Raw genomic sequence first — 26,333 nt, forward strand, 5'->3', positions numbered from 1 at the left:
CTGCTCTGACTGGAGGGCTCAGATACACACTGTATGGCTTCTGTCAATGTACACCCAAGTCTCACCCTGGTTCTTCTCCTCTTCAGCAGAGGGAGAGAGGAAACTGCCTTCCATCCCAAAGTGAGTTCACAGTGTGCTTAGTGTCTCTCTCTTTCCCTCTTTCACTGTCTCTCTCTCTCTTTGTTACTGGCTGTGTCTCTCGCTGTCTCTGTGTTCATTAATCTCTCTCTCTCTCTCTCTCTCTCTCTCTCTCTCCTCTCTCCTCTCTCCTCTCTCCTCTCTCCTCTCTCTCTCTGTCTGTGTGTTTATTACTGTCTCCCTCCCTCTCACTGTTTATTATTGGCTCTGTCTCTCTCTTCCCTCCCTCTCTCTGTTCATTACTATATCTTTCTCTCTTAATACTGCCTCTGTCTTTCTTTCTGTTTATTACAGTCTCTCTCTCTCTCCAACATCTCTCTCTGTTTTATTACTGTCTCTCGCTCTTTTTCTCCCCTCCTCCGTTTTCTCTCTCTCCATTTCCATTCTACATCTGGAAGACATCTCCCCCAGCTGCCGAGTTCAGGTTTCAGTTTGTTTTTGGTCACTAGTTGGCGGACAGCAGAACTCTCTTCCTCTCCTCTGTTCTTCTCTCTCCTATCTTCCCCTCTCTCCTCTTGCCTCCTCTACTGTTTCAGTCTCCTCTCCCCTACTCTACTCTACTGTACTCTACTCCCCTCTCCTTTCCACTATTTGACCCTCTCATGAGGAATGTACCAGTGTGCCGTCAAATCTATATGATCCTCAGTCCCATGGCCCCGCCCCCCCCCCCCCCCCCCCCCTACTGACCACTTCCTTTTCGATAAGCCAATAAGGGAAACATGCAGCCTCCCCACTCAACACGCCTGGCCAATCAATTAGGCCCGTTCAAGTCGGTAGTGCTGTGCTACAGTAGAAGCCAGTGTGGAAAGGGCAGGGTCAGTCAGTGTCTGCCTGGGAGAGAGTGTGAGCGTGTGTGGGTATGAGAGTGTGTGTCGTCAGAAGCCTGTATCCTGCTGTGGACAATGTACAGCATTCAGATCCTCCAGCCTTTCCCCCACAGGGTCTCCAACCATGAGAAGAGGCCCGACGGGGTCCGCACCAGGGCGGTGTGTGTCTCAGGTAAACCCAGCCGCACGCACACACACACACTCTCCCTATTTGTCTCTTTTTCTCTGTGTCTCTTTCCTCTCTCACTGTCTCTCTCACAAACGCGCACGCTCCCACACACTCCCTCTCTCTCTACCTCTCTTTCTTTCTCTCAGTACAGGCGGATGTCAGTTGGATGTGTGATTTCATGACAAACCACATCGATAAAGAACTAGTTGGTTCGTGGACAATCTTAGAATAATAGCCTACATTACTGGAAGTGCATTTTTTGGTTAATCATTCATGAGATAAGTGTTAAAGGCAGGCCTGTGGAAGCCCCTGATTGGTTAGGAAGACATCAGTAGGGTAAAGATGAGAAACATTCCAGAACCATCTGTGCACCGTTCTGGTCTGATAAGGACAACCTAATGCACCAGTCAGTCAGATGTGGACGGGAATGAGATGAACATTCCCTTGTTGTCAGCTACAGACTTTCACTACCCTGTTACGCAGTCCACACTGCACTAGTCGCTCCTCCTCCCTTTCCTGTGTGTGTGTCTGTGTGTGTGTGTCCCATTTAAATGCCATGTTGCCCTACTGCCAGCATCCTGTCCTCACTCCAGCAGAATGTGAATAAGCCTGGTCTGACAGCCATATAGAAGGGCGATAGAGAAAGCCAGGAGGAAAGAGTGAAGAGAGAATACTTAAGTCAGGGGACACACTGGCCTCTGTACATATGGACAGTGCCTCTGGAGTGTGTGTGTATGTGTGTCTTGTGGGGTCGCCACTCATAAAGAGACCCTTGTCTGAGGGCTGAGGAGCCCCTCGTTTCACCCAGATGCCACTCTGGAGGAAGTGGGAGTGGCCGGCTGTTTTTGTCAGAACCCCCTCCTCGGCAAGTCGGCAACCCCTTCTGCTGTTTACTCCTCTCATCTTCCATCCTCTCATCTTGTGTCCTCTCCTCCTGTCTCCTCTCCCCTCCTCCCCCTTCTTCTGCCCTCCTCTCTCCTCTGTTCTTACCCTCTTCTCTACCCCTTCTCTCCTCCCTCTCCCCTCCCCTCTCCTCCCTCTCCCCTCCCCTCTTCCCTCCCCTTAACGTCCTCTCGTCTGCTCTCCATTCCTCTCCCATCCTCTCCTCCATTTTACCCCCCTCTCTGTTATTCTTCTCTCCTCTCTTCTCCCCTTTCCCCTACCCCCTCTCCTCTACCCCTCCTCTCATCTAATTTCCTCTCCTTCTGTCCTCCGTTCTGTTTCTTCTGCTGCTCACACACAGACCCAGTGGGACCTCGTTGTGTGTGTGTGTGTCTGTCTTTCTGTTTGGACAGGGATAGTGCTGTGTGTTGATGAGAATGAATCCAGATAAGCAATGTTGCGTGTGTTGATGTGTGTGTATGTGGGATACAGTGAGAGATACAGCAGCATGGACAATATGTGTGATCGTCTGTGTGATGAATTACCCGTGAAATAACAGTTGTAACAGCATGACTTCATTAAAATACTGAGTAGTTGCTTTGGTTTAAGATCGACATGTGACTGAGTCCTCCTTTAAGTCAACGCTTCCGTGTATCACTTTACCGCATGTTCTAATAAATAAACCAACATTTCTTTCCTCATCCAGAACATTCCTTAAACTAACCTCTGTCTCTCTTCTCCCCCACCCGCACACCTACCTATCTCTATCTCTCTCTCTCTCTGTCTCTCTCTCTGTCTCTCACTCTGTCTCTCTCTCTGTGTCCCCTGCATGCTTGCTGGATCTGCAGGTCACACTAGTGGGGACGGTAAAGTAGATTTTTTTTCCTCACTGTCTTTTAACCCAACCATCCTGCTAACACTAGACTGTGTGAGACAGTTAGAAGACTGGACATATTATCTCTAACCCCATGTGCCCCCCCCCCCTCTTCCTCAGGGAAATGATAGCACATTACAAAAACATTCCATATATTTTAGACACCAGTAGCTACCTTGCGAATGTTATCAGCAGCGTATGTTCATTCTGGGTCACAATCGCACGCATACAAACAGACGCACGCACATAGACACACACACACACACACACACACTGGCCATCGGGACAGACACATTGGGCTGTGGAGCTACCCATGACTCAATCTGTTTTTCCTGAAGATGTTTCTGTGGAAGAAAAAAAAAAAAGAAAGAAATCCCTCCGTCCCTCCCACCAGACTCAAATACCACAGCTGTGTTGACTGCTTCTTATTGGGCGGCCCAGGCTGCTGAGCACATGGCCAGCCACAGGACCAGGTCTAGAGACTAGCACACGCTGTGTCAGGGTGCAGAGGGACGTGTGGATAGGTTTGCAGCAAACTTACTCTTTTTACTTCTGTAGTAGGTACTTCTCTAAATGGTAGGTGTTGACTATGGGGGGGTCGTTTTGTTTTGTGTGTGTGTGTTTTCTGTGCGTTTTCTGTGCTCTCTAACAGTTTGTTCTGCATGTTTTTCCTCGCAGAGACGGATGATTATGCTGAGATCATAGATGAGGAGGACACCTACACCATGCCCTCCAGTGAGTAGCAAATGTGTGTGTGTGTGTGTGAGAGAGACAGAGGGGGGCTGCCAGCTGCCAACTTCAGACCTCACTGTTCTAGCAAACCAGATCTCTCAACGAGACAGGCCTGTGTGTGTGTGTGTGTGTGTGCGCGCAGCTTCGACCCAGTTTAGTTCCATCATGCCCCACATGATTAGTTCTTGCTGTGGCTGTGTCTCCACCCTCTACGCCTAGACTAGAACCAGCAATGTTAACAAAGGGGTTCAGCCGTTGAATAAACATGACACGGATTTCCAGCTCGCTGTTCAACGCCATGGTATCTTTAAGACAGACTTTGTTTCAAATTGTTTACATGGAGCATGTGCCGTCTGGAAATACAACCCTGTGTGTATAGACAGTCCTGGCTAATTCTGTCTCCCATCCACAGTCACATGTATTCATATGAGACGAGTCTCAGATCTGTCACCAGACCAGCAGGCGTCTATTAGTAGAATAGACTGGCATGAGTGTGACTGTCAGCCGCCATCACTGCTACCGCTGCTGGCATTAGCGCTCAAAAGCCGGCTTTCCACGCAGCGCCCATGCCATCACCGTGCCCGCCTGCCTTGCCCGCCTCGGACGGCCACAAACCGCTTCGGGCGCCTTGAGGGGTTTTTAACCTCGAAAACCCTTTAAACCTGCGCCCCTCCGCGGTCACGTCTATATACGGTCATGGAGCGACCGGGTTCGACGTGCGCCGTTAAGTCATCGCAGCAGGCTGGGAGCAGTTTGTAAACATAAGCCTTTCCCCCGCAGAACCCGAGCGTTCGGAACACACGTCAGCAGCGAAGGAGCAGCTGCAGAGGCCGCGTTCCAGGAGCGTTATAAATCTCGGTGTCGTTTTGTTTTATTCGTCTTGGAGCGTCTGTTTGGTGGAGCGCAGGTCCCCTTCTCCCTGCCAGCGGAGCACTCTAGCTTGGCCCTCTGGTTTATGGAGCTGTCGGTTTCTAGGCTGTAGCAGAGGAACGTGGGCAGGTGGAGGAGAGACTGTGACGTTAAATGCTACAGACGGATGCCATGCTAAATAATGCCCTCAGCTTCACACACAAGCAAGAGCCGATAAGAAAATAATAGGATATACGTTTTTGAAGATCATTGGTTACGCATCGCATTGTGAATTACATTGTTATGAAGCCCTTGTGGGATTGACCCAGTGTGTAGGTTGTGTGTTTCTGTGCCTCCCAGACCTGTGTGCGTGTGTGTGCGTGTGTGTTGATCAATGCTATGATGTTTCTAAAAGCGAGCTCTCTGTTTCTCCTGGCACTAACGGCCTCACAGGGTACTATGGACTAGAGGAAGGTAATGCTGCTGTTCTGGACTGCCCCCTTGGTCGTGTTGTGACGTGACTTTGTGACGGTGGTTTTTTGTGACAGTGGTTTTTGTGATGACTTTGTATTGCTTTTGCCTGCTTAAATATGTGTTGTATATTGATTTGATTGATTGATTTATCCCCTCTCTGCATTCCAATGTTTAATTTGATATATTATATAGATGTAGAGACACTGTCCCATTTAACCTGAAAGGGTACTAGCCCTAAGGTGCCATGAGTCCAGTTATAATCACCGGGTTACAACAAGACAGATCTACTGGACCACCACTCTGGCTCTCCAGTTCTTGATGTGACGATTGAAATGCGAAATTTGCGAGACCTCTATCACAATTTTGCACTCAAATGGAAAAACACGGGGTATTATCCGACGAAACACTGCATGGCGATTTGTTTTTTTTTGTGTGGTATCATGCTGCTGTTTCCACATTGTCCTTTCTCTCCATTCAGCCATTGACTGCATGTGTGATCCTTTATGGAGGAGGATGTGGTGGATGTGACTTGCATGCTTCTCAGCAGGGTCTTGGAGCCCTAACCTTTTATGGAACAATCATTTTGCATAAATGGGATCCGATCTGGCCGTTAGGATGTCATACGGAAGGGTTCCACAACCCTGTTCCTGGACAATACCAATTTGTAGTTTTACACTGTAACCCCAGTTGCACCCAACCTGAATCAGTTTATCCACCAGCTAAATATTACAATGAAGGGCTGCATATTACGTCTGGAGCAAAAACCTAAAGGATAATTGCACACCAGGAACAGTTTTGGGCACACCTGCCATAGAGGTGTAAACACAGCAAGTGAATATGCTTCCATTCTTGTACTGTTGAAGAACATCATACTGCTCTCAGCCATGAATGGACTGTCAAATGTCAGTGCTGTTGTACCATCCAATACAATGCAGCCATTGTATTCCAAATGTCAAGGTCTTTGGAGGCAGTGTTCCACACTCCTGCCGTCTGCTTGGGTGTGTGTGTGTAAGATGTCATGTCCTTGTGTGTAACTCAGGCAGTGTGTGTGTGTGCGTGTCCACAGCCCGGGACTATGAGATTCAGAGGGACCGTATCGAGCTGGGACGCTGCATCGGAGAGGGCCAGTTTGGAGATGTTCACCAGGGAGTTTACATGAGCCCGGTACTGTCTTACACACACACACACACACACACACACACACACACACACAGCCCATTCTGACTTGATACATGCTGTCTGGATGTGGTGATGAGGTAGTATGTGTACTTGTGTAACAGCTGAAATGAATGCAACAGTAAACTGTTCATTGTTGGAGCTGTTGGAGTCTGTTGGAGTCAGATGGCTGAGCGGTGAGGGAGTCGGGCTAGTAATCTGAAGGTTGCCAGTTCGATTCCCAGCCGTGCCAAATGACATTGTGTCCTTGAGCAAGGCACTTCACCCTACTTGCTTCGGGGAGATGTCCCTGTACTTACTGTAAGTCGCTCTGGATAAGAGCGTCTGCTAAATGACTAAGACACACAGACATTGGTGTTGACATAACGTTTAGGATGTGGCATTGAAGTAATATGAAAAGAAACAACATTTGGGATTTGTAGCTTTTTACCTGTTGTATCAAACCGTGACCATTATATATACAGACACACACACACGCACACATTGCTGGAGTATATATACACACACAGTGCTACAGTATAAACAGTACTACAGCATGTGTACAGTCATCACTAACACCGCCCGTGTCTCCGCGCAGGAGAACCCGGCTCTGTCCGTGGCCGTCAAGACATGCAAGAACTCCACCTCCGACAGCGTCCGAGAGAAGTTCCTCCAGGAGGCCCGTAAGTCCCCGCACCTGTCCCAGCCTCGGCCACCTCGGGTCAGCCCCAGGTGCAGAGGCACACCCTCCCCCCCCCCCCCCCCCCCGCGTCTGGAGGTCAACCGCAGAAACCGTAGCAGTCCCACTAAGCCAGCTGCACCTCACCTTCCTCCCAACTGAGGCCTCGCATTCCGTGGAGCGCGCAGGCTAGCGGAAGCTGGGATAGTTCTGCCTTTTTGGGAATCGGATGTGTGGGTTGGGGGGATGGGGGTGGTAGGTGCTCTACCTCAGCCCTGGCTGTGAGAGGGGAGAGAGAGGCCCCTCATAACCTAATGAAATACCCAGACAAGGTGGGACTGAGCCCCCTCAACCCCCCACACACCCGCCCCCCCCCTTACCCCTTTAGAGAAGGGAAACTCAGCCTCTGTGCGGTGTCGAGGACGGAGGGTTAACACTTTGTTTGCACTAGTGCAAAGCAAATGATTTCCCTAGTGACAAATACACACACACACACACACACACCACATGGCGACGCACTCAGTTTGAAAAGCCCCTGCTCACCATTGGGTCTGTGTTTGCCTCAGTGCCTCTGCAGCAGATAGACAGCTGTGGGGTGAGAGGGGGTGGGGGTCAGAGTGTGTGTGTGGGGTTGGGGGGAGGGGTTGTCATGTGATTGTGTGGGGGTTTGTTTAGGTTGAAGAGTTGTTGTCTAGGAGCAAACACGCTTTACGTACACACACAAAATCTTCTGAAATTAAGGATTAGACTGGCTGCTGCTGTTCTAACTCTGATCCTCCCTCCCTCAGTGACAATGCGTCAGTTTGACCATCCCCACATTGTGAAGCTCATTGGCGTGATAACAGAAAACCCTGTGTGGATCATCATGGAGCTGTGCACCGTGGGAGAGGTACGGACACCACGCTAGCCCAGCCTAGCTCAGCCTGCCCAGGCCCCTCCAATAGCCTAGCCCAGCCTAGCCCAGCCTAGCCCTGGCCCCTTTTATAGCCCAGCCTAGCCCTGGCCCCTCCAATAGCCCAGCATTGGGCCCTCCTATAGTCCAGCCCAGCTCAGTATCTTAAAAAACATACTAAATGGAGAGGTTCAAGTGTAGGGTTTATGTTTATGAAACACATACATGTTCTTCTGAGGGTTAGGGTTAGCTGGATTTGGATCTTCAGTGGTCAGCTTCACTTTCCATTCTCATCACCATCGTCCATCACAGCGAGTTAAAGTAAAACTTTAAATAGTCTGATTCGATTTTGTCTGTGTAAACCACATCTGTATTCCACCTCGTTTAGGTGATGAACAGGCTCCATCTAGTGGCAAACAGATACAGTACTTCATCCACATTGCAGAATATGATTTTGTTAAACACAGCCTTGGTAACATGACAACATGGCAGGAGGGAACTGAGGTTGTTAGGAACACATGTTCAGAAAGTGTAGCTCAGTTGAACTAGTTAAACTCACCTCTCAGTATAAATACCACCCGCACGCTTCATCAAAACTGCTAGCTTTTCCACGGCGCAGCCGTTTCCAGCGACATTTCTGAGACGGTCGGTAGCATGTACAAGTCAGACAACTCAAAGGTGTAACCCCACAGAGAGACCAGGCGAGAGAGGACACAAAAGCCAATGCCAACGCACGGCGTCATCTGTGAAATCAGTCCATCCCTAATGTAGGCCGCCCTCCCCCATGGGGCTGATCTCCTGGTTCCTGTGTGTTCCACCAGCTGAGGTCCTTCCTGCAGGTGAGGAAGTACAACCTGGACCTGGCCTCCCTCATCCTGTACGCCAACCAGCTGAGCACGGCCCTCGCATACCTGGAGAGCAAGCGCTTCGTACACAGGTACGCGTGTCACCACTTCCGTCTGTCAAGCAAGTAGGTCAGCTGACCCTGGAGTCAGGTTCAGGATCAAACGGCAGGGGGGGGATTCTTTGGATGGGAGTAACCTGGTGTTCTGTCTTGCAGAGACATAGCAGCCAGGAATGTGCTGGTGTCCTCTGTAGACTGTGTGAAGCTGGGAGACTTCGGCCTGTCCAGATACATGGAGGACAGCTCCTACTACAAAGGTACTGTACACAAGCAGTATCACTCTCCACTCCGCGGTCCCACATTTATATAAGAAAATTAAATTCATTTTATTTGATTATATTTTATATAGATTTATATTGTCATTGAATATTGAAAAGGATCTGCTGGCTTGTACATATCGGTTACAGTTGTTGTGTTTTTGGTGTCCTCTCAGCTTCCAAAGGGAAATTACCAATCAAGTGGATGGCTCCAGAGTCAATCAACTTCAGACGCTTCACCTCAGCCAGCGACGTCTGGATGTTCGGTGAGTAAAGGGAAGGGGGAGGGACAATGGTTTCAAAGCCAATTTCCCTGAAGTACATGGGTTCGCTGGACTGTGTGTGTCTCCGTGTGTGTGTGTGCCGTGTCCTAACCCCACCCCTCGTTTTCTACCAGGGGTGTGCATGTGGGAGATCCTCATGTACGGCATCAAGCCCTTCCAGGGCGTGAAGAACAACGACGTGATTGGTCGGATCGAGAACGGCGAGCGTCTGGCCATGCCCCACCAGTGCCCGCCCACCCTCTACAGCCTCATGACCAAGTGCTGGTCCTACGACCCCAGCAAGAGACCCCGCTTCACCGAGCTCAAGGTTCAGCTCAGGTCAGTCCGGCCCTCTGCCATGACATCAGCACACCCTCTTTAAAAAGACCTGGATCAGAAACTGAGTTTGAATTCCACACAGATAATGCTACAGTGTTATTTAGGAGAGGTGTTGCAGTACTACACAAGGAACATGTATACTTGATAAATAATAATAATTAAGAGCAGCTAAGTATCATATCTACCTTATTGAATCTAAAATATATTGTATCACCACACAGTGGCGCTGTGACAAAGCACTCTTGTGACTGTAGAGCAGGGGTGGGCAATTCATTTTCCCGAAGGGCCACATGAGAAATGGGGACCGTTGTGGCGGGCTGAACCAATAGGCTGAACTTAATTCTGCTCATTATTATTTGTATTACTTTATAAAAAAACAGTCAATTATATGGTTTTGAGCTGCTACTGGTAATACATGTTACAATAAGGCCATGAAAATGTCAAGTGTCTTTTTATTTTTTTTACATACCTTTAAACCTTCACAAAAATACACAAGATGTATGTTAAGGACCAGCAATTGATTAACTTTATACAAAAGCAATAAGTGCTTTTGATGTTTTTCTTACTTACTTCTTAAAAATCCATTCTGTCTTGGTGCTTGAAGTGCATTGAAGTCTGGTTGAATGTCTGGGGTAGATATGCAAACGACAGTCTTGTAGTGCCGATTCAAATTGTAATCCTTCAACACCGCGACCTGTTCGCCACAAATTAAGCACACATCTTTGCCTTTGACTTCAGTAAACAGATGTACTTAGAAGTCCATGTCTTGTTTAAAAACTCTACATTCTTGAGGGCTAACCAACAGCTAACTCAGTGTCTCCTGTCGGTGAGGCTGCGTAAGCGCACATATATAAATTGCCTGATCACTGTAGTCTTTCAGGACTACAGATTTCCTAACGCTCAACACACTTATTTTTTTATTTTTTACCTCTTTTATTTTTTATACCTTTTATTATTTACCTCACGTGGGCCGGACTGGGACAGCCCCTAAAATGCCCAGGTCTGCTGTAGAGGGAATTTACAGACTGATAGTGGGTTCTGTAGATGGCTGTACCTTTAGCGCAAGTTCAAGAAATACGCATTACAAATATATTTTTACATTTTTTATAATTATTACTGAACCACTGACTCAAGCTGAGGACACCAACCCACTTCCTGTCTGACACAACCTTGTTTTCGGCATGGTTACTTAGCGGGAAGACGCCATCTGAGCCACATCCTCTCTTTGCTCATCAGAAGTGTGCTCATCTGAAACACTCACACACATATTCAGGTCACATCAAGCCCATGTTGCGGTGAGGCAATGCTGGAAGTTTTCCAAGCGGTGGCGGTGTCTGTGGATGAGCTAGCTGACTAGACGGGACCAGGCCTGTCCTTCTCATTGACGCTAACTGGCCAGGTAGATGGAGTTTTTGAACCCCCCTCTCCACACACAGTACAGATGTCCAGGACTTCCCACATGCTAAAAAGGTGTATTTATATTGTTTTTGGTGACTTTTTCCAACCTCTCATTTATTTAAATATTTGAGTAAGCTATTTCTTTGCCAGATCTCTAGTTCTTACTGGAGACATTTCTCCTCCGTGGGCAAGTTTGTGTAGCACAGCTGTGTAGGAAATATAGTCCCTGTGGTGAGAAACCAGATGAGGCCTGCTAATTTTCCTGGTAAAATGTGACACACACACACCTATACACACACACCTATACACATACATAAAGAGGCAGGAAAATAAGTGCATGTTAGAGGTTGTGGTTTCGTCACACTGAAACCCCAGCATGACTCACACCTTCAGTTTTCCTCCTCCTCCTCCGCTCTCCTGGTCTCCACGGTAGCAGGCCTGTGTCTAGGAGACCAGGTCAATATTTAGACTGAGACCTCTTTAAATAGCAAAAAACTGCCCTTATATGGCACCTTATGTCAAGGCCGTTCAGCGTGGTTTTAAATCATAATCATGTCAATTAGGAGTAAGGCTGCCGGGGAAGAGAGTGTGTGTGTGTGTGTGTGTGTGTGTGCATGCTTGCAGGGATTTGTTTATATGATCCTATAGAGCAGTCCAGGAAAGTACTAATAAAGTTGTGCTCTTCCAAATGTCCTGTTTTAGACTTTTAGGGCGTGTTGAGTGCAGCATGTTCATCCTCCCAGGATTAGCTCACTCTCCTGCGACTCTAAAACCCTGATTCAGAGACTGATGAGCGAGGCCAGATCTATTTGGATTTACAAAAGGCAGTAAAGGAGATTGACTTAGATGTCTTTCCTACTGTTACGTTGTGGCAAATAGGCTAATGCTAACAATTGTGTCATCATTTGGAGTCATCAATGAGCCAACAATACTGTGCTGTGAAGTCATTTTTCCACGCATTGAGGAAAGTGACTAAGTTGGGGTTGGAAGCTGGCTGGGCCTGGACTTGAAGAATCTTCCTTTGGCTTCTCCTAGCCTACTATATATCTTACAGTCTACATCCTCTCCCCTCTAGCCTCACCTCTCATACTGCCTCTCCTCGTCTACAGCCTCTAGCCTCACCTCTCATACTGCCTCTCCTCGTCTACAGCCTCTAGCCTCACCTCTCATACTGCCTCTCCTCGTCTACAGCCTCTAGCCTCACCCAGAATACTGCCTCTCCCAGTCTACAGCCTCAAGCCTCACCTCTCATACTGCCTCTCCTTGTCTAAAGCCTCTAGCCTCACCTCTCATACTGCCTCTCCTCGTCTACAGCCTCTAGCCTCACCCAGAATACTGCCTCTCCCAGTTTACAGCCTCGAGCCTCACCTCTCATACTGCCTTTCCTAGTCTACAGCCTCTAGCCTCACCTCTCATACGGCCTCTCCTCGTCTACAGCCTCTAGCCTCACCCAGAATACTGCCTCTCCCAGTCTACAGCCTCTAGCCCCACCCAGAATACTGCCTCTCCCAGTCTACAGCCTCTAGCCTCACCTCTCATACTGCCTCTCCCAGTCTACAGCCTCTAACCTCACCTCTCATACTGCCTCTCCTCGTCTACAGCCTCTAGCCTCACCTCTCATACTGCCTCTCCTCGTCTATAGCCTCTAGCCTCCCCTAGAATACTGCCTCTCCCAGCCTCTAGCCTCCCCTAGCATACTGCTTCTCCCAGCCTCCAGACGCACCTAGCATACTGCTTCTCCCAGCCTCTAGACTCACCTAGCATAGTGCCTCTCTCAGTCTCCAGCCTCCCCTGTCTGCAGCTGTGTCTCTGGAGTGGCTAGTCTCATGTGCTGCTAGTGTGTTTACACAGCAGCGAACAGCTGCCAGCACCTCCAGCTTGTTAGAGCAGGGAGGAGGCAGCTAGAGAGACCAGAGGCGGAGAGGGAGAAAGGATTAGTCCTTCCCAGGGCTAGTACTGAGGGCACTTCCCACAGCTACCACTCTCAACTGGCATCAAGACTCTCTTGCAGTTGTGTCCCAAGAGTTTTCAGAGTCTCACTGCTGACTCACTGCTTCCTGGGACCCGGGGCTGCTGGGATACGTGGTTGCTGGGATACGGGGTTGCTGGGACTGTACCCTACTGGAACCTTGCATGTCGGTGACCCAGGCTGACTCTGTCTCTGTGACTGGACGTACATGGACATACTGTGCCAGCATCAGCTGTAAACTCGGACTGACTGGTCTCTAGCGTTGAGGTAACCGTTACATTCACAATTTCAAAGTCTCTGACTGTAATCAACGTTGTAGTCAAATGTTTCTTTAGGCAGCTGGTGGAGTCAGGGAACAATGTGGACGTGTGTGCAGGGCCTGTTATTAGCTTTTGCATTCAGGGAGGGGGAAACAGGACTGTGTTAAATAGCGATCTGATTGTGTGCATGGTCAGGTTGTGTGTGTGCGTGTTGTCACCACAAGTGATAGGACAGGTGGCCGGGCCAGCATGTTGACGGTGTGTTGTTGTTCCCCCTACTCTGCTGTTGTCCCCCCCCCGCCACCCCCCCCCCCCAGAGGCACAACACTAAAGCTGTGGCTACAAATAACCCACCCCCCACGGAGAGAGAGAGAGAGAGAGAGAGAGAGAGAGAGAGAGAGAGAGAGAGAGAGAGAGAGAGAGAGAGAGAGAGAGAGAGAGAGAGAGAGAGAGAGAGAGAGAGAGAGAGAGAGAGAGAGAGAGAGAGAGATGAGAGAGAGAGAGAGAGAGAGAGGAGAGAGAGAGAGAGAGAGAGAGAGAGAGAGAGAGAGAGAGAGAAGAGAGAGAGATGAGAGAGAGAGAGAGGAGAGAGAATGTAAAGCAGAGAGGAGAGTGTGGGGGGGGCAATGAAGTGGGAGAAAAGTAGAGGAAGGAGACGAAGGAAGACTGGACCTGTGGAGGTTCAGGTGATGCTGCGTGCCCTGCTCCGTTTGGAACCCTGCCCGTCCATCCTTCTCATAAAGCCTGTTTAGTTTGGAATTAGTCCCCTAGAATTCTCCCACACCATAACCTGAGGTATGTACTGTTTTACAGTGAGCGGGGAATGCTTTCTTTCTGGCATTGCGTACCTTAGCGAACGTCCATTCCGTTTGTTACATTGGCGTCCATGATGTAAAACAGCATTCTAATTATCTTTAATCGCTCGTTAAGGAACGTTCTCCAGCATTTCATACCCCGAGGGCTGAGCCCTGGCCTAATGGCGAGCTTTAAAACAAGTCTTTCTTCTCTAATGGTTGTAGCAGGCTCGAGGGAAGCAGTTTCATATGTGTGAGCAGCTTTCTTCAGGGTCCTTGTCCTTCTCCTCCCTCCCTGACAGAATTGGGGAAAATCCATCTAGCAGATCCTGATGTAGAGGAACCACAATCTTCCTCTTTATTTCCTGTTACTGACCCGCTGTGGCACGTGTGTGTCTGTGTGTGTGCTTGTGTGTTAATGTATCTCAGGTTGGGGATATGGCTAATTGAGCCGGTCATTTTAGTACCTGAATGTGTGTGTGTGCTTGTGTGTCACTCTACCTCAGGGTTGGGGGATATGGCTAATTTGAGCCATATGTCATTCTAGTATAGTGTGTGTGAACGTGGACACGTGATCCAGTCTTCTGCCGTACGCTGGCTCTGCATGCAGGGCTGTCAGGCATCTAGGTGAGTGAAGAGGGACAGTTCCAACAGCTTCCACCCTCTGCTGCAGAGACAGACACCAGAGGTGTGACATCAGCGGCAATGCTAGCGTGCCTCTGCTGCCTCTGCTGCCTCTGCTGCCGGCTTCATGCTTGTACAACAACATTCCGTGTCCGTAACCTTTGACACAGAACTGCGAGGTGGCATGAAGCCGGAACATTCCCACCTTTTAACAGGCTGTGTAAAATGGGCTGGGGATTCCCCCCGGACAGCTTCCCATCTCTTGGGTGACCCTGCCACCTGCAGCTCTGTGGGAACGTGTTTTTCTGCTCATTCGCATGGATTATCAGTAAAGTTGTTCATTCATTAACATGAATATCATATTCCCTGTACCTCTACTGAAAGAAATCTAGTATTTTACCTTATATTGTCTTGTTGCTAGTTAGCTAGCCAGCATTATATCATTGCGATCAGCCAATCACATTGTGAGGTGGGAGCTACCCGTTATATGTTGCACCTGGTATAATTGTGATCACACACTAGATATATATTGACTTGGATGTGTGTGTGTTGAAAGCTCTATCTGTGTGTGTGTGTGTGTATTCACAGTACAATCCTTGAGGAGGAGAAGGTCCAGCAGAAGGAGAGGGCCAGGATGGAGATGAGGAGGCAGGTGACCGTGTCCTGGGACTCTGGGGGTTCCGACGAGGCTCCGCCCAAAGTAAGGCCCCGCCCTCAGCACCCCTCCCCCCTTCCCGGTCCAAAGCCCCTCCTTACCTAGTCCCTGCACCCTCACCCCCTGCCTAGTGCCCCACCCCCTGCCCAGTCTCCCAGGGGTAGGGGGTGGTCATGTTCCAGCGGGAGCCCTGGGCCCAGCAGGGTGTTTGGGTGTGTTGGCAGGCCGTAAAGAGGGGCCACTTGTCAGCATGGACACCTGTTTGTCTGGCTGTTTGTCTGACCACTCTGACCCGCCTATGAAAACAAGATTGCATTGTTGTTTGTACAAAAACAAATGCAAAATCTAATGTTTGTCAATACAATGTCCCCCACCATTATGTGAATACTGCATATCCATTTGAGCTGGGGATGCAGTCGGGGTGAGTGCGTATTGCAGCAGCTTCACACAATCTCAGGTTGTTTTCTCTGTATCTACGTTCACCCTGCATCTAATGTCAACATGTCAGATCTGGTTTGCGCTTGTCAATCATTTATAAGGTAGATATCCATCCATGTGGGTCCCATGTATAGTAATATTCTGTTGTGTTCAGGATCAGTTTCTTATCTGGTAACTACACACCCTTCCTCTCAGCAGTTCCCCACCTTCTGTAAATGTTGACGAGTGCGTAGACTTCTTTCAGTTTCTTAAACATGACGTCGTTACTGGTATATGTTTTGATGTTTAGCTTGTTGGCGCTGCCCCCTAATGTGCACACACACACACACCTGTTCAGACGCACACACACTTCATCACCCGCCTGCTCCTGGCTTCTGTTGTACTCCATGCTTCTGTGTCTGTGTTGTTATTTGTTGATGTTGATCCACTGCTCAGCTAGCTAGCGTCTCTCTCCCTATTCTGCTCTGTTTGCTTGTTCATCTCTTCCCTGTCTCTCTCTCTCTCTCTCTCTCTCTCTCTCTCTCTCTCTCTCTCTCTCTCTCTCTCTCTCTCTCTCTCTCTCTCTCTCTCTCTCTCTCTCTCTCTCTCTCTCTCTCTCTCTCTCTCTCTCTCTCTCTCTCTCTCTCTCTCTCTCTCTCTCTCTCTCTCTCTCTCTCTCTCTGTGTGTGTCTGTCTCTCTCTCTCTCTCTCTGTGTGTCTCTCTCTCTGTCTCTCTCTGTCTCTCTCTCTCTGTGTGTCTCTCTCGCGCGCGCTCTCGCTCCCTCTCTCGCTCTCTGTCAGCCCCCCCGCCAGCCCCCCCTGCAGCCCAGCCTCAGCCTGGAGTGCCTGTCGTCGGCCCCGCCCCCCCGCCTCTCCCAGCGCTTCACCTCCCAGCTCTCCCTCTGCTGCAGCGCCCCCCTGCACCGCTACCCCTGCCCCCTGCTGCCTCCCCCCGCCGCCCCGCGCCCCCGCTGGGGGAGACCCCCGCCGCGGCCCCCCCACATCCCCCTCCACCCCCCACTGTACGGTCAGCAGCAGCTGGGAAGACCCCCCAGCACAATCCTACAGGCAGGTGTGACAGGAGACGAGAGTCTCAACCCGCAACGGCTCTAAACTAAAATCACAAAACGGTTTTAATCTATAGACCAGCTCTAAACTACTAAGAGTTGAACGTCACTAACCTGTGTTTTAACCAGAGGGTTGGTCGCCTTTGTGTGTGTGTGTGTGTGTGTGTGTGTGTGTGTGCGGACCACGTTCCTAAACTAAAACGCATACACTACCACGGACTGTCGGCTCAGTGTACATATGGCGCGTTTGTTTGCATGCTAAACCAGACCTCACATTGTCACTATTTGCAGACTCGCCCGAATGCCTGTCTAATCCTCAACCCAGCTGAGCAATGCAGATCACCTTCACACCTCAACGCTTTTCACACTGCTCCGTTCAGTCACCTTGACTCTACTGGAAGTCTGGACACCTCTGCTAGGCTTTACGGTGTCATTGTAGGCTTTTTGAGTGACAGTGTATATACTGGAGCAGACATCTTGGAACAACTGTTTTTTTGGGCTCGCAGGAGTAGCCTGGAGTAGTCTCCCCCCAATCTACCCCCAATCTCCGTTTGGTTCAGTGTGTTGATATTAAAGTCATTGATTGATAATATTACACGCAACAATTTCTGCTGGACTCTTGCTTACCCAGTGCATTGAAACCAATTGAATAGCAATAGCAAGTCAAAACAAACTCTCAAGTACTTTCAAATACTCTGTGTCATGGTACAGTCTCTGGTGAAATCTTCAGGACTTGTGAATGACCTGATGGGGAAAAAAACGTACAAAGCCAAGACAGTCCTGTAAAACTCCTGGCCTTGGTTGGTAACCTGTCTGAGAAGGGTTTAGCCCGTCTAGACCCTCCTTGTGACTGTGAATGTGTCTGTACAAGCCAGGGGAGTCCATTAGATGGAGATGTTGCTCTGTTGGAAAGTTCTGGTGTTTGGAGGGACCACCACACAATCATCTCCCCTCTCTCTCTCTCTCTTTCTTTTTTTCTGTCTCTCTCTGTTCTCTTGTTTTCTCTCTCTCTCTCTCTCTCTCTCTCTCTCTCTCTCTACCCCCCCCCCCCCCCCCCCTGTAAGACACATGTTGAAATGCTCTGTCCAAACCCCTACGTCACTCACACCAACATTCTCCCACTGTCCCACATCAGACATGACACATCAGACACGTTCCTCGTGTTCCCCTCCTCCATGTCAGCTTGTCTGTCTGTCTGTCTGTCTGTCTGTCAGCTTGTCTGTCTGTCAGCCTGTCTGTCTACCTGTCTGTATGTCTGTTCTCACCCCGCTGTTGTCTTTCTGTCTGTCTGCCCTCCTCTCTCCCTCGCTACTCTGGAGCACTGGCCCCGGGAGGCCTTCTATGAAAGGCTGTGTAAGGTATACCCTCCCCCCCTCCTCCTCCCTCCTCCTCCCCCCCCGCCCTCCTCCATGGTCAAATTAACATACAGAGAAAACCAATCTGCTCTCAATGCAGTCAGTGAGAACATCGTGTTGCAAGTTCATTACCCCCTTCTAATGATATTTACCCATCACCCCCCCCCCCCCCCCCCATCCTGCACAAAACCCTAACCCCGGCCCCTCCAGGTTCCTCATAACCGGACTGTGGATGTCCAACTAACTGCCTGCTTGTTCTGCAGCCTTGACTGTGCCCCCTCCTTCCCCATCTCTCCTCAGACTGCAGCTCTAACCCTGTCCACACAAACAGCATCTGGGGGGGGTCTGTGTGTCCGTTGGGAGTGATCACCCCCACCCCCCCACCCCTCTCTAACCTGGAACAGCGGGAAATACAACGTGTCTAACGATAACCTTGTGTCTCTCTCTCTTTGTGTGTCTGTGTGCATTTCTGTCCTCCTCCTCCACCTCCCTCCCTCCACTCCAACCCTGCCTCTCCACAGCCAAGCAGACCGGGCTACCCCAGCCCCCGCTCCAGCGAGGGCTTCTACCCCAGCCCCCAGCACATGGGGCAGGGCCAACACAACCACTACCAGGTACGCTTCTACACACACACACTTTGGGTGCCCTTGATTTAGCACACCAGCGTTTCAAGTGAAGAATATACAACAGTGTGAACGGCAGTCTAAGATATCCTCTGTCCTCTCAGATGGCGGGGTACCCGGGCCCCCACGGCCTGCCCTCCATGTACCCCCCCCAGGCCTCCCACCTGGACCCCCACCACCCCCGCCACCAGGACATGACCCACTGGGGGCCCGGCATGGAGGTAGGAGGGCCAAGGCCTGGTGATGTTTGGATCCATTGCTCTGGTTTGTGTGGGAAAAGATGCCCTGACGTTGTGTGTGTGTGTGTGTGTGTGTGTCTGTGTGTGTGTCTGTGTGTGTGTGTGTCCATGTGTGTGTGCATATTTGTCTATGTGTGTGTGCCGACGCGTGTGTGTGTCAACGTGTGTGTGCGTGTGTATCCGTGTGTGTGTGTGTGTGTGTCAGGACATGCAGGGCCTGGGCCAGAGCCTGCCTCCTCTCCTGATGGAGGAGCAGCTGATGATGCAGCAGCAGCAGATGGAGGAGGACCAGAGGTGGCTGGAACAGGAGGAACGCTTCCTGGTAGGAACACACACACACACACGCGCACACACAGACCTGCAGCAGGAGAACCACTTCCTGATACGGATACACACTCACACACTCACAGAGCTGGAGCATTGTCTTTGGGTTTCGAGTGTTGAGGGTGTTGACACAAAATGGTGTCTTAACACCATGAGAAGCGAGAGAGAGATTCCTGAAGGGGTGAAGTTAATTGTTTACAGATGTGGTGCACGATGGGGGTTTTTCTGAGGCGGTTTCCACCCGTCAGTTATTTCAGTCGTACCGTGTCATTATCTCTGAGATGTTCCTCCGCGATACCCAATCCACTTCCTGTGCCATGTTTACGTTTCTACGAGCGAAAAGATTCCCAGAGGAGAGAGAGTGAAACATTTCTTTTCATTTATATTCTTTCGTATTTTTCTGCTTTTTACTCTGAGGGAGAAAAACTTGGCTCGGTGTCTGAGTTTGATTTGTGTGTGTGTGTGTGAACAGAGAGAAAGAAAAACCATTTTTCTTTCACAAAGTAGAGTAGAGTCCTCAGTTTTTTTTCATGTACAGTGTGTGTGTCTGTGTGTGTGCCTGTGTGTGTGTGTGTATGTGTGTCTAACCCAGGTGTGGCTAGAGTGAATTCCTGGCTAATGATAGGTTTGTGTCTCTATGAGCCATGAAGTATGGTAAACTCACTCTGACCCACAGTTGGTGAAAGCCAAACGATCTTTGCTGGAAAGCTGAGGAGGCTGAGTGCGTGTTTTTACCCCAGATTCCTATAATCACTTCTCCCCTAAGATGAGGATGGACTGGGAAGGAGAAGGGGAGAAAGAGAGGGAGGGGAGAGAAGGAGAATAGAGGGAGGGGAGAAAGAGAGGGAGGGGAGAGAAGGAGAATAGAGGGAGGGGAGAAAGAGAGGGAGGGGAGAGAAGGAGAATAGAGGGAGGGGAGAAAGAGAGGGAGGGGAGAGAAGGAGAATAGAGGGAGGAGAGAAAAAGAGGGAGGGGAGAGAAGGAGAATAGAGGGAGGAGAGAAAGAGAGGGAGGCAGTGAGGGATAGGCAGACCGAATGATAGACAGCTAGCTGGCAGCACTTTCTCTCTCTCTCCCGACTCTCTCTCGCTCACACCCTCTCTCTCACTCTCTCTCTGTAAGCTGGGAAGACCGATATAAGCTCTCCTCAGACAGGAAGTGAGGCGTTAAAGCGCTCGTAGTCTGCCGTCTAGTTGATGGCCCTGCTAGCAGCTCACAGACAGCCAGACAGACACAGACCCAGGCAGCAGAGAGGAACAGCTCAGAGGATGCAGGTTTTCAAGTCCTGCCTCGGAAGACTGGTACAGGACTGGGGGGTGTGTGGGGGGTTACAGGTTTATTGGTGGAGGGGCAGAGGGGGGAGAGCAGGGGGGGTGCATGTGTGGGGGGGCAGATGTGTGGGTGTTACTGTGTGTGTGCATGTGTATATATGTGTGTGTGTGTGAGTGTAAAAGGAAAGGAAGAACAGAGGGTGGGGGGGGGGGAGTGTGCAGATGTTTTATGGCAAATAGCTTGGCAGGCGCAGAAGGAATGGTGTGAAGATGGCAAGTTGAGATAAGTTATCCGGAGGAGCGAGCGCTGGAATGAGAGTTTTATAACATGGACTTAGTTCCCATGATAGTGGATACATTAGAATCCTCCTTGTGGTGGCCGTGGTGTAGATATATAGATGAACTGGATGGGTTTACATTTTTGTTGTTTACGGTGCTTTCCACTTAATTCGAGATGACATGTTTTGTTTCCTGTGTGCTGCCAACCTGTTACTTATCATACAGTTAGTCGAATGAAAGTGTTTTTATTTTGTAAAAGAATAACTTCCTTGACTGGTGTTACTTGTGTTATTGGCTGGTTGGTGTTAAATATGGGTGTATGAATGATCTCCCTTTCTCTGACGTTTGACTGCTCTGCCCTCGTTCTGTCCTCTCTCTGTCCTTTTCAACTCTGTCCCTTCTGCATTCATTTGTCTCCCTGTGTTCTAACCGTCTCCCAGTTCTCTAATTCGCTCCGTCTTTCTTTCTCTCTCTATCTCCAGAAGCCAGAGTCGAGGAACTCCCGAGGGAGTCTGGAGAGAGAAGACTGCGCCCTCCAGGGAACAGTGAGTCCCCTCATCTCCTTGTCCCCTCATCTCCTAGTCTCAATATCACCTTGTCACTTCGTCTCCTAGTCTGTTCATATCCTAGTCCTATTATCTCCTAGTCTCAGTATCCCCTTGTTGCCTCATCTCCTAGTCCTGTAATCTCCTAGTCCCCTCATCGCCAAGTCCCCATATCTCCTAGCCCCACAAGGTTTTTCTCCCTATGTCTAAAGTAGCCGTATGTCAATGCGTGTTGTGGCGGGACACGGTAATGGTTGCCAGGGGAGGTGTTGGGTTACTCTGCTAGGCAAGTCTATGGGATGATGACATCACCAATTGATCAGCCTTTAGGTGCTCACATGCCATAGTTTCCACACAGAGTTTGTCCTGGGTAACCTTGCCAGTGCGGCAGACTAGCCAGAGTGACCACGGGGTTTGTTGCTGGATAAACAAGATTGGGGTGGGTAGGGGAGGGGGGGGGGGGGGGGCGGCGGAGGGGAGCTGTGTGTTTGACTAAGCTCTCATGGGGGAAATGGGCCCAGCACAGAATTTGACCTGGACCAGGGAGAGAAGGGGTTATGGGTCAGAGGTCACCAGATTCACACACATTATCTGGGGTCTGACGAATGTGAATAAATGAGGGAAAGAAAAGATAAATGTGGAAAGGGGAAATGGGGGGCGGGGTAGAGTTTGGTGTGGTCCTTTCACACGGCTGGAACTCTTCAGTGTAGTAGAATACACTCACACACTGGGCCAGTCTCTCAGTACAGGGTAATACCTGCTCACTTAAATTAGACAGGTCAAGCTTAAGTTTCAAGCTCCATTATGTAAATTGTTTTGTTTTTTCCCTCAGACTGTCTTTGGCCCGGCCCGGCCCAGCCCGGCCCAGCCCATGCTAGCAACCCCAGCCACATTAAAGCTACTGTCACACCAGCCTCTCAAATTTGCCAGTCAATTTGCAAAACCCCAACTCCAACTTCACAGCTAGATATCTCTCTGTAGTGGTGTAGTAATTATGTGAGGGCAGAATGTTGCTGGGAGGAACAGACTGTTTAGCTAGCATGTTTGGAGAGAGAGGTTGGAGTGTCCTTGGGAGAATTCAACATGGGTGTTGGGAGTAAATGGAATGGAAATGGGAGATAATGCTAGTCGTTGGCATAATTTTGTTTTTTAGATTTGAAAGCAGACCTAGAGACGTAGAACAGACTGGAGATATTTTCGACTGTTATTGTACACTGCTTCTCGTCCCCTTGAATTTGCTGTGGTCTCGTCAAGTGTGTGTGTGTGTGTGTGTATGTGTGTGTATGTGTGTGTGTGTGTGTGGTTGTTTCTGTTACTCTGTCTGTCTGTCTGTGTGTGTGTCAGCGTCTGTTTCTGTTTGTGTGTGTGTGTGTGTGTGTGTGTGTGTGTGTGTGTGTGTGTGTGTGTGTGTGTCGAAGCATGCAAAGTATTTTGGGTATCGGTTTGAACCAACCACAACAACTCAGAAGGCACTGGGGACGTTGAACCAAACAAGAACATTTCAGAAAACAGGGTTGGAACCCTTGGCTGCATTCATGCATATTTTTAATCCCCAGTGTGTGTGTGTGTTTGTTTGTGCAGACAGGAAACCAACACATCTACCAGCCTGTTGGCAAACCAGGTAATGCCCCCACCCACATGACCATAGCACTTGGCATAATTACACATCCTCAACCCTGGTATTGTGTTCCGTCTTCACTGCGGTTCAGCTTTGGATTCGACTACAAGGCTCTGAGGAGGCCGGAACCAACTTGGCTCAAATATCAGCCATTTCAAATTCTGTCATTCAAGCAAATGACAATTAGCCTACCCAACTCTATAAAGTATGCCATAATACCATCCATAAGCAGAATGCTAAACCTGAGGAAACACAGAAAGCTCCAATGCTGCGGTCACAGTTATTCTAGTAACTGTGTGTTAAATTGCTGTTAGTCTCTAGATTGATTGGAAATCATATATTCATTCAGATTGGATTTATAACCTATAACCCCGTCAGAACGTCAGATGAGAAACTGTCCCACTGGACTAGACATGAAGAGGGTGTTGATACAACCCAGATGGTTTCATTTTTTTTTTGCTTTGAAAGCTTCCTAAACTACTGTTGCATTTTCGAAATCCAATTTGTCTAATGTTATTGAAAATACGTACATAGAAACATACTTTTTAATACCTGCATCCCATCTGGGCAGCTGTTTGTGAACTGCCTTCAAATGCATTCCTGCTGTCGGTTTAAGACAATGTGTTGATGTTGTTTGTGGGTATTCAGAACCAAACTGTATGTGTTCATCACTGTCTGTCCCCTGCCCCACCAGAACATGCAGCCCCCCCTAAGAAGCCCCCCCGGCCAGGAGCCCCCAGCCACCTGGGCAGTCTGGCCTGCCTCAACCCTGTGGACAGCTACAACGAAGGGGTCAAGGTACACATACACACGCGCGACACATCTACTGCTATACGGTCTTGACTGTTAGATGATTTATACTTACACAAGTGATATTGTATTACTAAAACTGTAAAGGTATTGTAACCTAAAACTGTCCACATATTCAGAGCTAAAGTGAAAGTTTTTAGCAGCTATGTCGTCCAGTTGCGTTGCATGGGTGTTCTATTCGCTGTGTGTTCAGTGGAACTCGTATTCAAAATGCAACCGGCTAACATATATCTTTGCTAGTAGAATGTTATTGAATATAAATAATTGCACTGTATTACTCTAGCTGTTTGACCTGGTTCCATGGCATGTACCACCAAATCTTGCCTAGATTGCATGGCAGTAATATTAGTCATTGGAGTGCGCTTGATTTAGGTCACTCGGTAAAGTCAAAAGCAGAGTCCCATGGTCCCGACTGCAATCTTCAATCAAACTCAGACACATACTGCATTTCACCCTGGCTGGATGGATACATGTCTGGCTCCCTCTACAGGGAACAGTAATCTGGGTTTATCACACACACACACACACACACACAATGTTTGCTAAAGCAGTCCCAGCTGTTAGTCCCACCCTTCATTCAACACTCCTCCAGTTAGGCCTGCGGTGGAAACTCTCCATTCTATGACACCTTTTAAACAGCCCCTGGGGAAATATTAGCATTGTTCCATAAAGGGGGGGATAACTATCTACAATGTGGTTCCCCTCTCTGAGAACAGTCAAGTATACACATTTTCCTACTACACCGTGACCAAGTCCATAGAGGACTCTATAAGGGGTCACTGGATCTGAGCTTAGCGATTTCTCCTTGCACTAGCCGTCATGTGCTACCATCTCCACCGTAGCCACATGACTCCTTGCCCCTTGGTCAGAGCAGTAGGATTCATGCTCAGATTCGCTTTGGTCAGACGGCTAGTTTGTTTTTGGTTTAGCATGTTGCCCCTACCTCACACAGCCGCTGTCTGTCTCTGTGTGTTTGTGTGCATTGGTTTTACATCCCAGGACCGGCCTAGCTGCCCTGGTGTTGGTGCATGCGTGTTTGCGATGCTTGTGGCATTAATCTTCTCTCCTCCTCTCTCCTCTGGCTGCCCTTTGTGCTCCTGCTCTTCCTCCTCCTCCTCTCTGCCTTTCTGTTGTTGACCTTATAGCCCTGGAGGGTAAGCTCACTCTGTGTGTTAGTGTGTGTTACACACTCTGTGTGTCTGCGTTGTTAGTGTGTGTGTTACACTCCTAGCTCGTGTGTGTTTTACCTCATGGTCTGTCCTCCCACTCAGTAGCCCTATCGGTTATCAATCAGCCTTTTGCTCGAAAACATTGATCAGAACAGCGAGAGCGTGGCTCCTTTTCACAGGAGATTGTAGCCATCCATCGAATCATGTTCCTTGTCATCTTGTGTCGACCCTACTGTTTCCTGAAGCTGTAGATACATACGCTGTCATTGTGATTCATGATCATGACTTTTGTGTGTTTGCGTCTTTACAACGTTTCTCTCGGTTATGTAATCTCACTCAAACCACCAAATCCTTTAAACTAACACGCCAATGTCCTAAAATACAATCCAACCTCGTGGCTGTTTGTTTTCAATCACCCCTGTCGAAATCCTGCCACCATCACTCACTATCTGACCTGTACCTCCCCCTACTGGTGAGAGTAGAGAACTACCATGTGATTTTCATATTCTTTTTTTTACCCTAACCCATAACCCTCTTTGCTGACTCCTCCTCTTGTCTGACTGACCTGTCCTCTCATTGGTCTAGCTCCAGCCTCAGGAGATCAGCCCGCCCCCTACAGCCAACCTGGATCGCTCCAATGACAAAGTCTACGAGAATGTGACGGGATTGGTCAAGGCGGTTATCGAGATGTCCAGTAAGATTCAGCCGGCCCCTCCAGAGGAGTATGTTCCCATGGTGAAGGTGAGAGACTCCCAAGCCGCTCCAGTCAGCAGCGAGGCTGTGAAACCATGTGACACAGCAGGGACGTCGCTATAGATTTCTAACAATGTATACTGTTTGGAAAGGAACATATATTTTTTAAACACACCGTATGTCCAGCCCCTGTGTTATCATGTCTAATAGAGTGTGTGTGTTCCCAGGATGTAGGTCTGGCTCTTAGGACGTTACTTGCTACCGTTGACGAGACAATCCCCCAGCTTCCCGCCAGCACTCACAGAGAGGTAAACACACACACACATACACACTCCAATGCTCACAACACCCTGCTCACAATAGAGACAGACACCACAGCCAATTGATGAACATTACATGTCAATGTTTGGGCGGTCTGACAAATATCCACAATCTGTCAGCTCTGCGATGCACAAACTGTCCTGTCGCTGTCGCAAAACAGACGTAGACACAAAATCCATCACATTGCCGGTAAAGCCTGTAACTCCCACCATCCCTCCCCCTCTCTCTCCTCCAGATCGAGATGGCCCAGAAGTTGTTGAACTCCGACCTGGCGGAGCTGATCAGCAAGATGAAGCTGGCCCAGCAGTACGTGATGACGTCGCTGCAGCAGGACTACAAGAAGCAGATGCTGACGGCCGCCCACGCGCTCGCCGTCGACGCCAAGAACCTGCTGGACGTCATTGACCAGGCGCGCCTCAAGATGATGGGCCGGGGGCCCGCCCCCTCCACGCACTAGCTCGGGGGGGG

General features: G+C 49.4%; 1 protein-coding gene across 17 annotated transcripts; it reads left to right on the plus strand.

Moving 5' to 3' along the window:
* Nucleotides 1-90: 90 nt before the first annotated feature.
* LOC134023003 (focal adhesion kinase 1-like) lies at nt 91-26,327 on the plus strand. 17 transcript variants are annotated; one of them, XM_062464787.1, is made up of 22 exons: nt 102-120; nt 1,079-1,137; nt 2,865-2,882; nt 3,569-3,625; nt 4,916-4,945; nt 6,012-6,109; nt 6,699-6,783; nt 7,568-7,668; nt 8,493-8,608; nt 8,732-8,832; nt 9,009-9,098; nt 9,230-9,434; nt 15,068-15,179; nt 18,495-18,587; nt 18,701-18,817; nt 19,041-19,157; nt 21,192-21,254; nt 22,836-22,875; nt 23,564-23,670; nt 25,437-25,592; nt 25,772-25,852; nt 26,101-26,327. In XM_062464787.1, exons 4-22 carry the CDS (start codon nt 3,616-3,618, stop codon nt 26,320-26,322), a joined length of 1,944 nt encoding a protein of 647 aa, XP_062320771.1. In that variant the 5' UTR covers nt 102-120; nt 1,079-1,137; nt 2,865-2,882; nt 3,569-3,615; the 3' UTR covers nt 26,323-26,327. The 17 variants fall into 17 exon arrangements, with proteins under 17 accessions (XP_062320772.1, XP_062320771.1, XP_062320774.1 ...); XM_062464788.1 differs by lacking the exon at nt 2,865-2,882 and having other exon boundaries at nt 91-120; XM_062464776.1 differs by lacking the exon at nt 102-120 and having other exon boundaries at nt 928-1,137.
* Nucleotides 26,328-26,333: the final 6 nt, after the last annotated feature.

The sequence above is a fragment of the Osmerus eperlanus genome, chromosome 7 (genome assembly GCF_963692335.1).
Source record: "Osmerus eperlanus chromosome 7, fOsmEpe2.1, whole genome shotgun sequence".
NCBI lineage: Eukaryota > Metazoa > Chordata > Actinopteri > Osmeriformes > Osmeridae > Osmerus > Osmerus eperlanus.

Coding starts and splice junctions, on each gene's coding strand:
- LOC134023003 (XM_062464776.1), top strand. CDS start 1,041: ATGTACAGCATTCAGATCCTCCAGCCTTTCCCCCACAGGGTCTCCAAC. Junction 6,784..7,567: donor GAAGTTCCTCCAGGAGGCCC/GTAAGTCCCCGC, acceptor TCCCTCCCTCAG/TGACAATGCGTCAGTTTGAC. Junction 7,669..8,492: donor AGCTGTGCACCGTGGGAGAG/GTACGGACACCA, acceptor GTGTTCCACCAG/CTGAGGTCCTTCCTGCAGGT.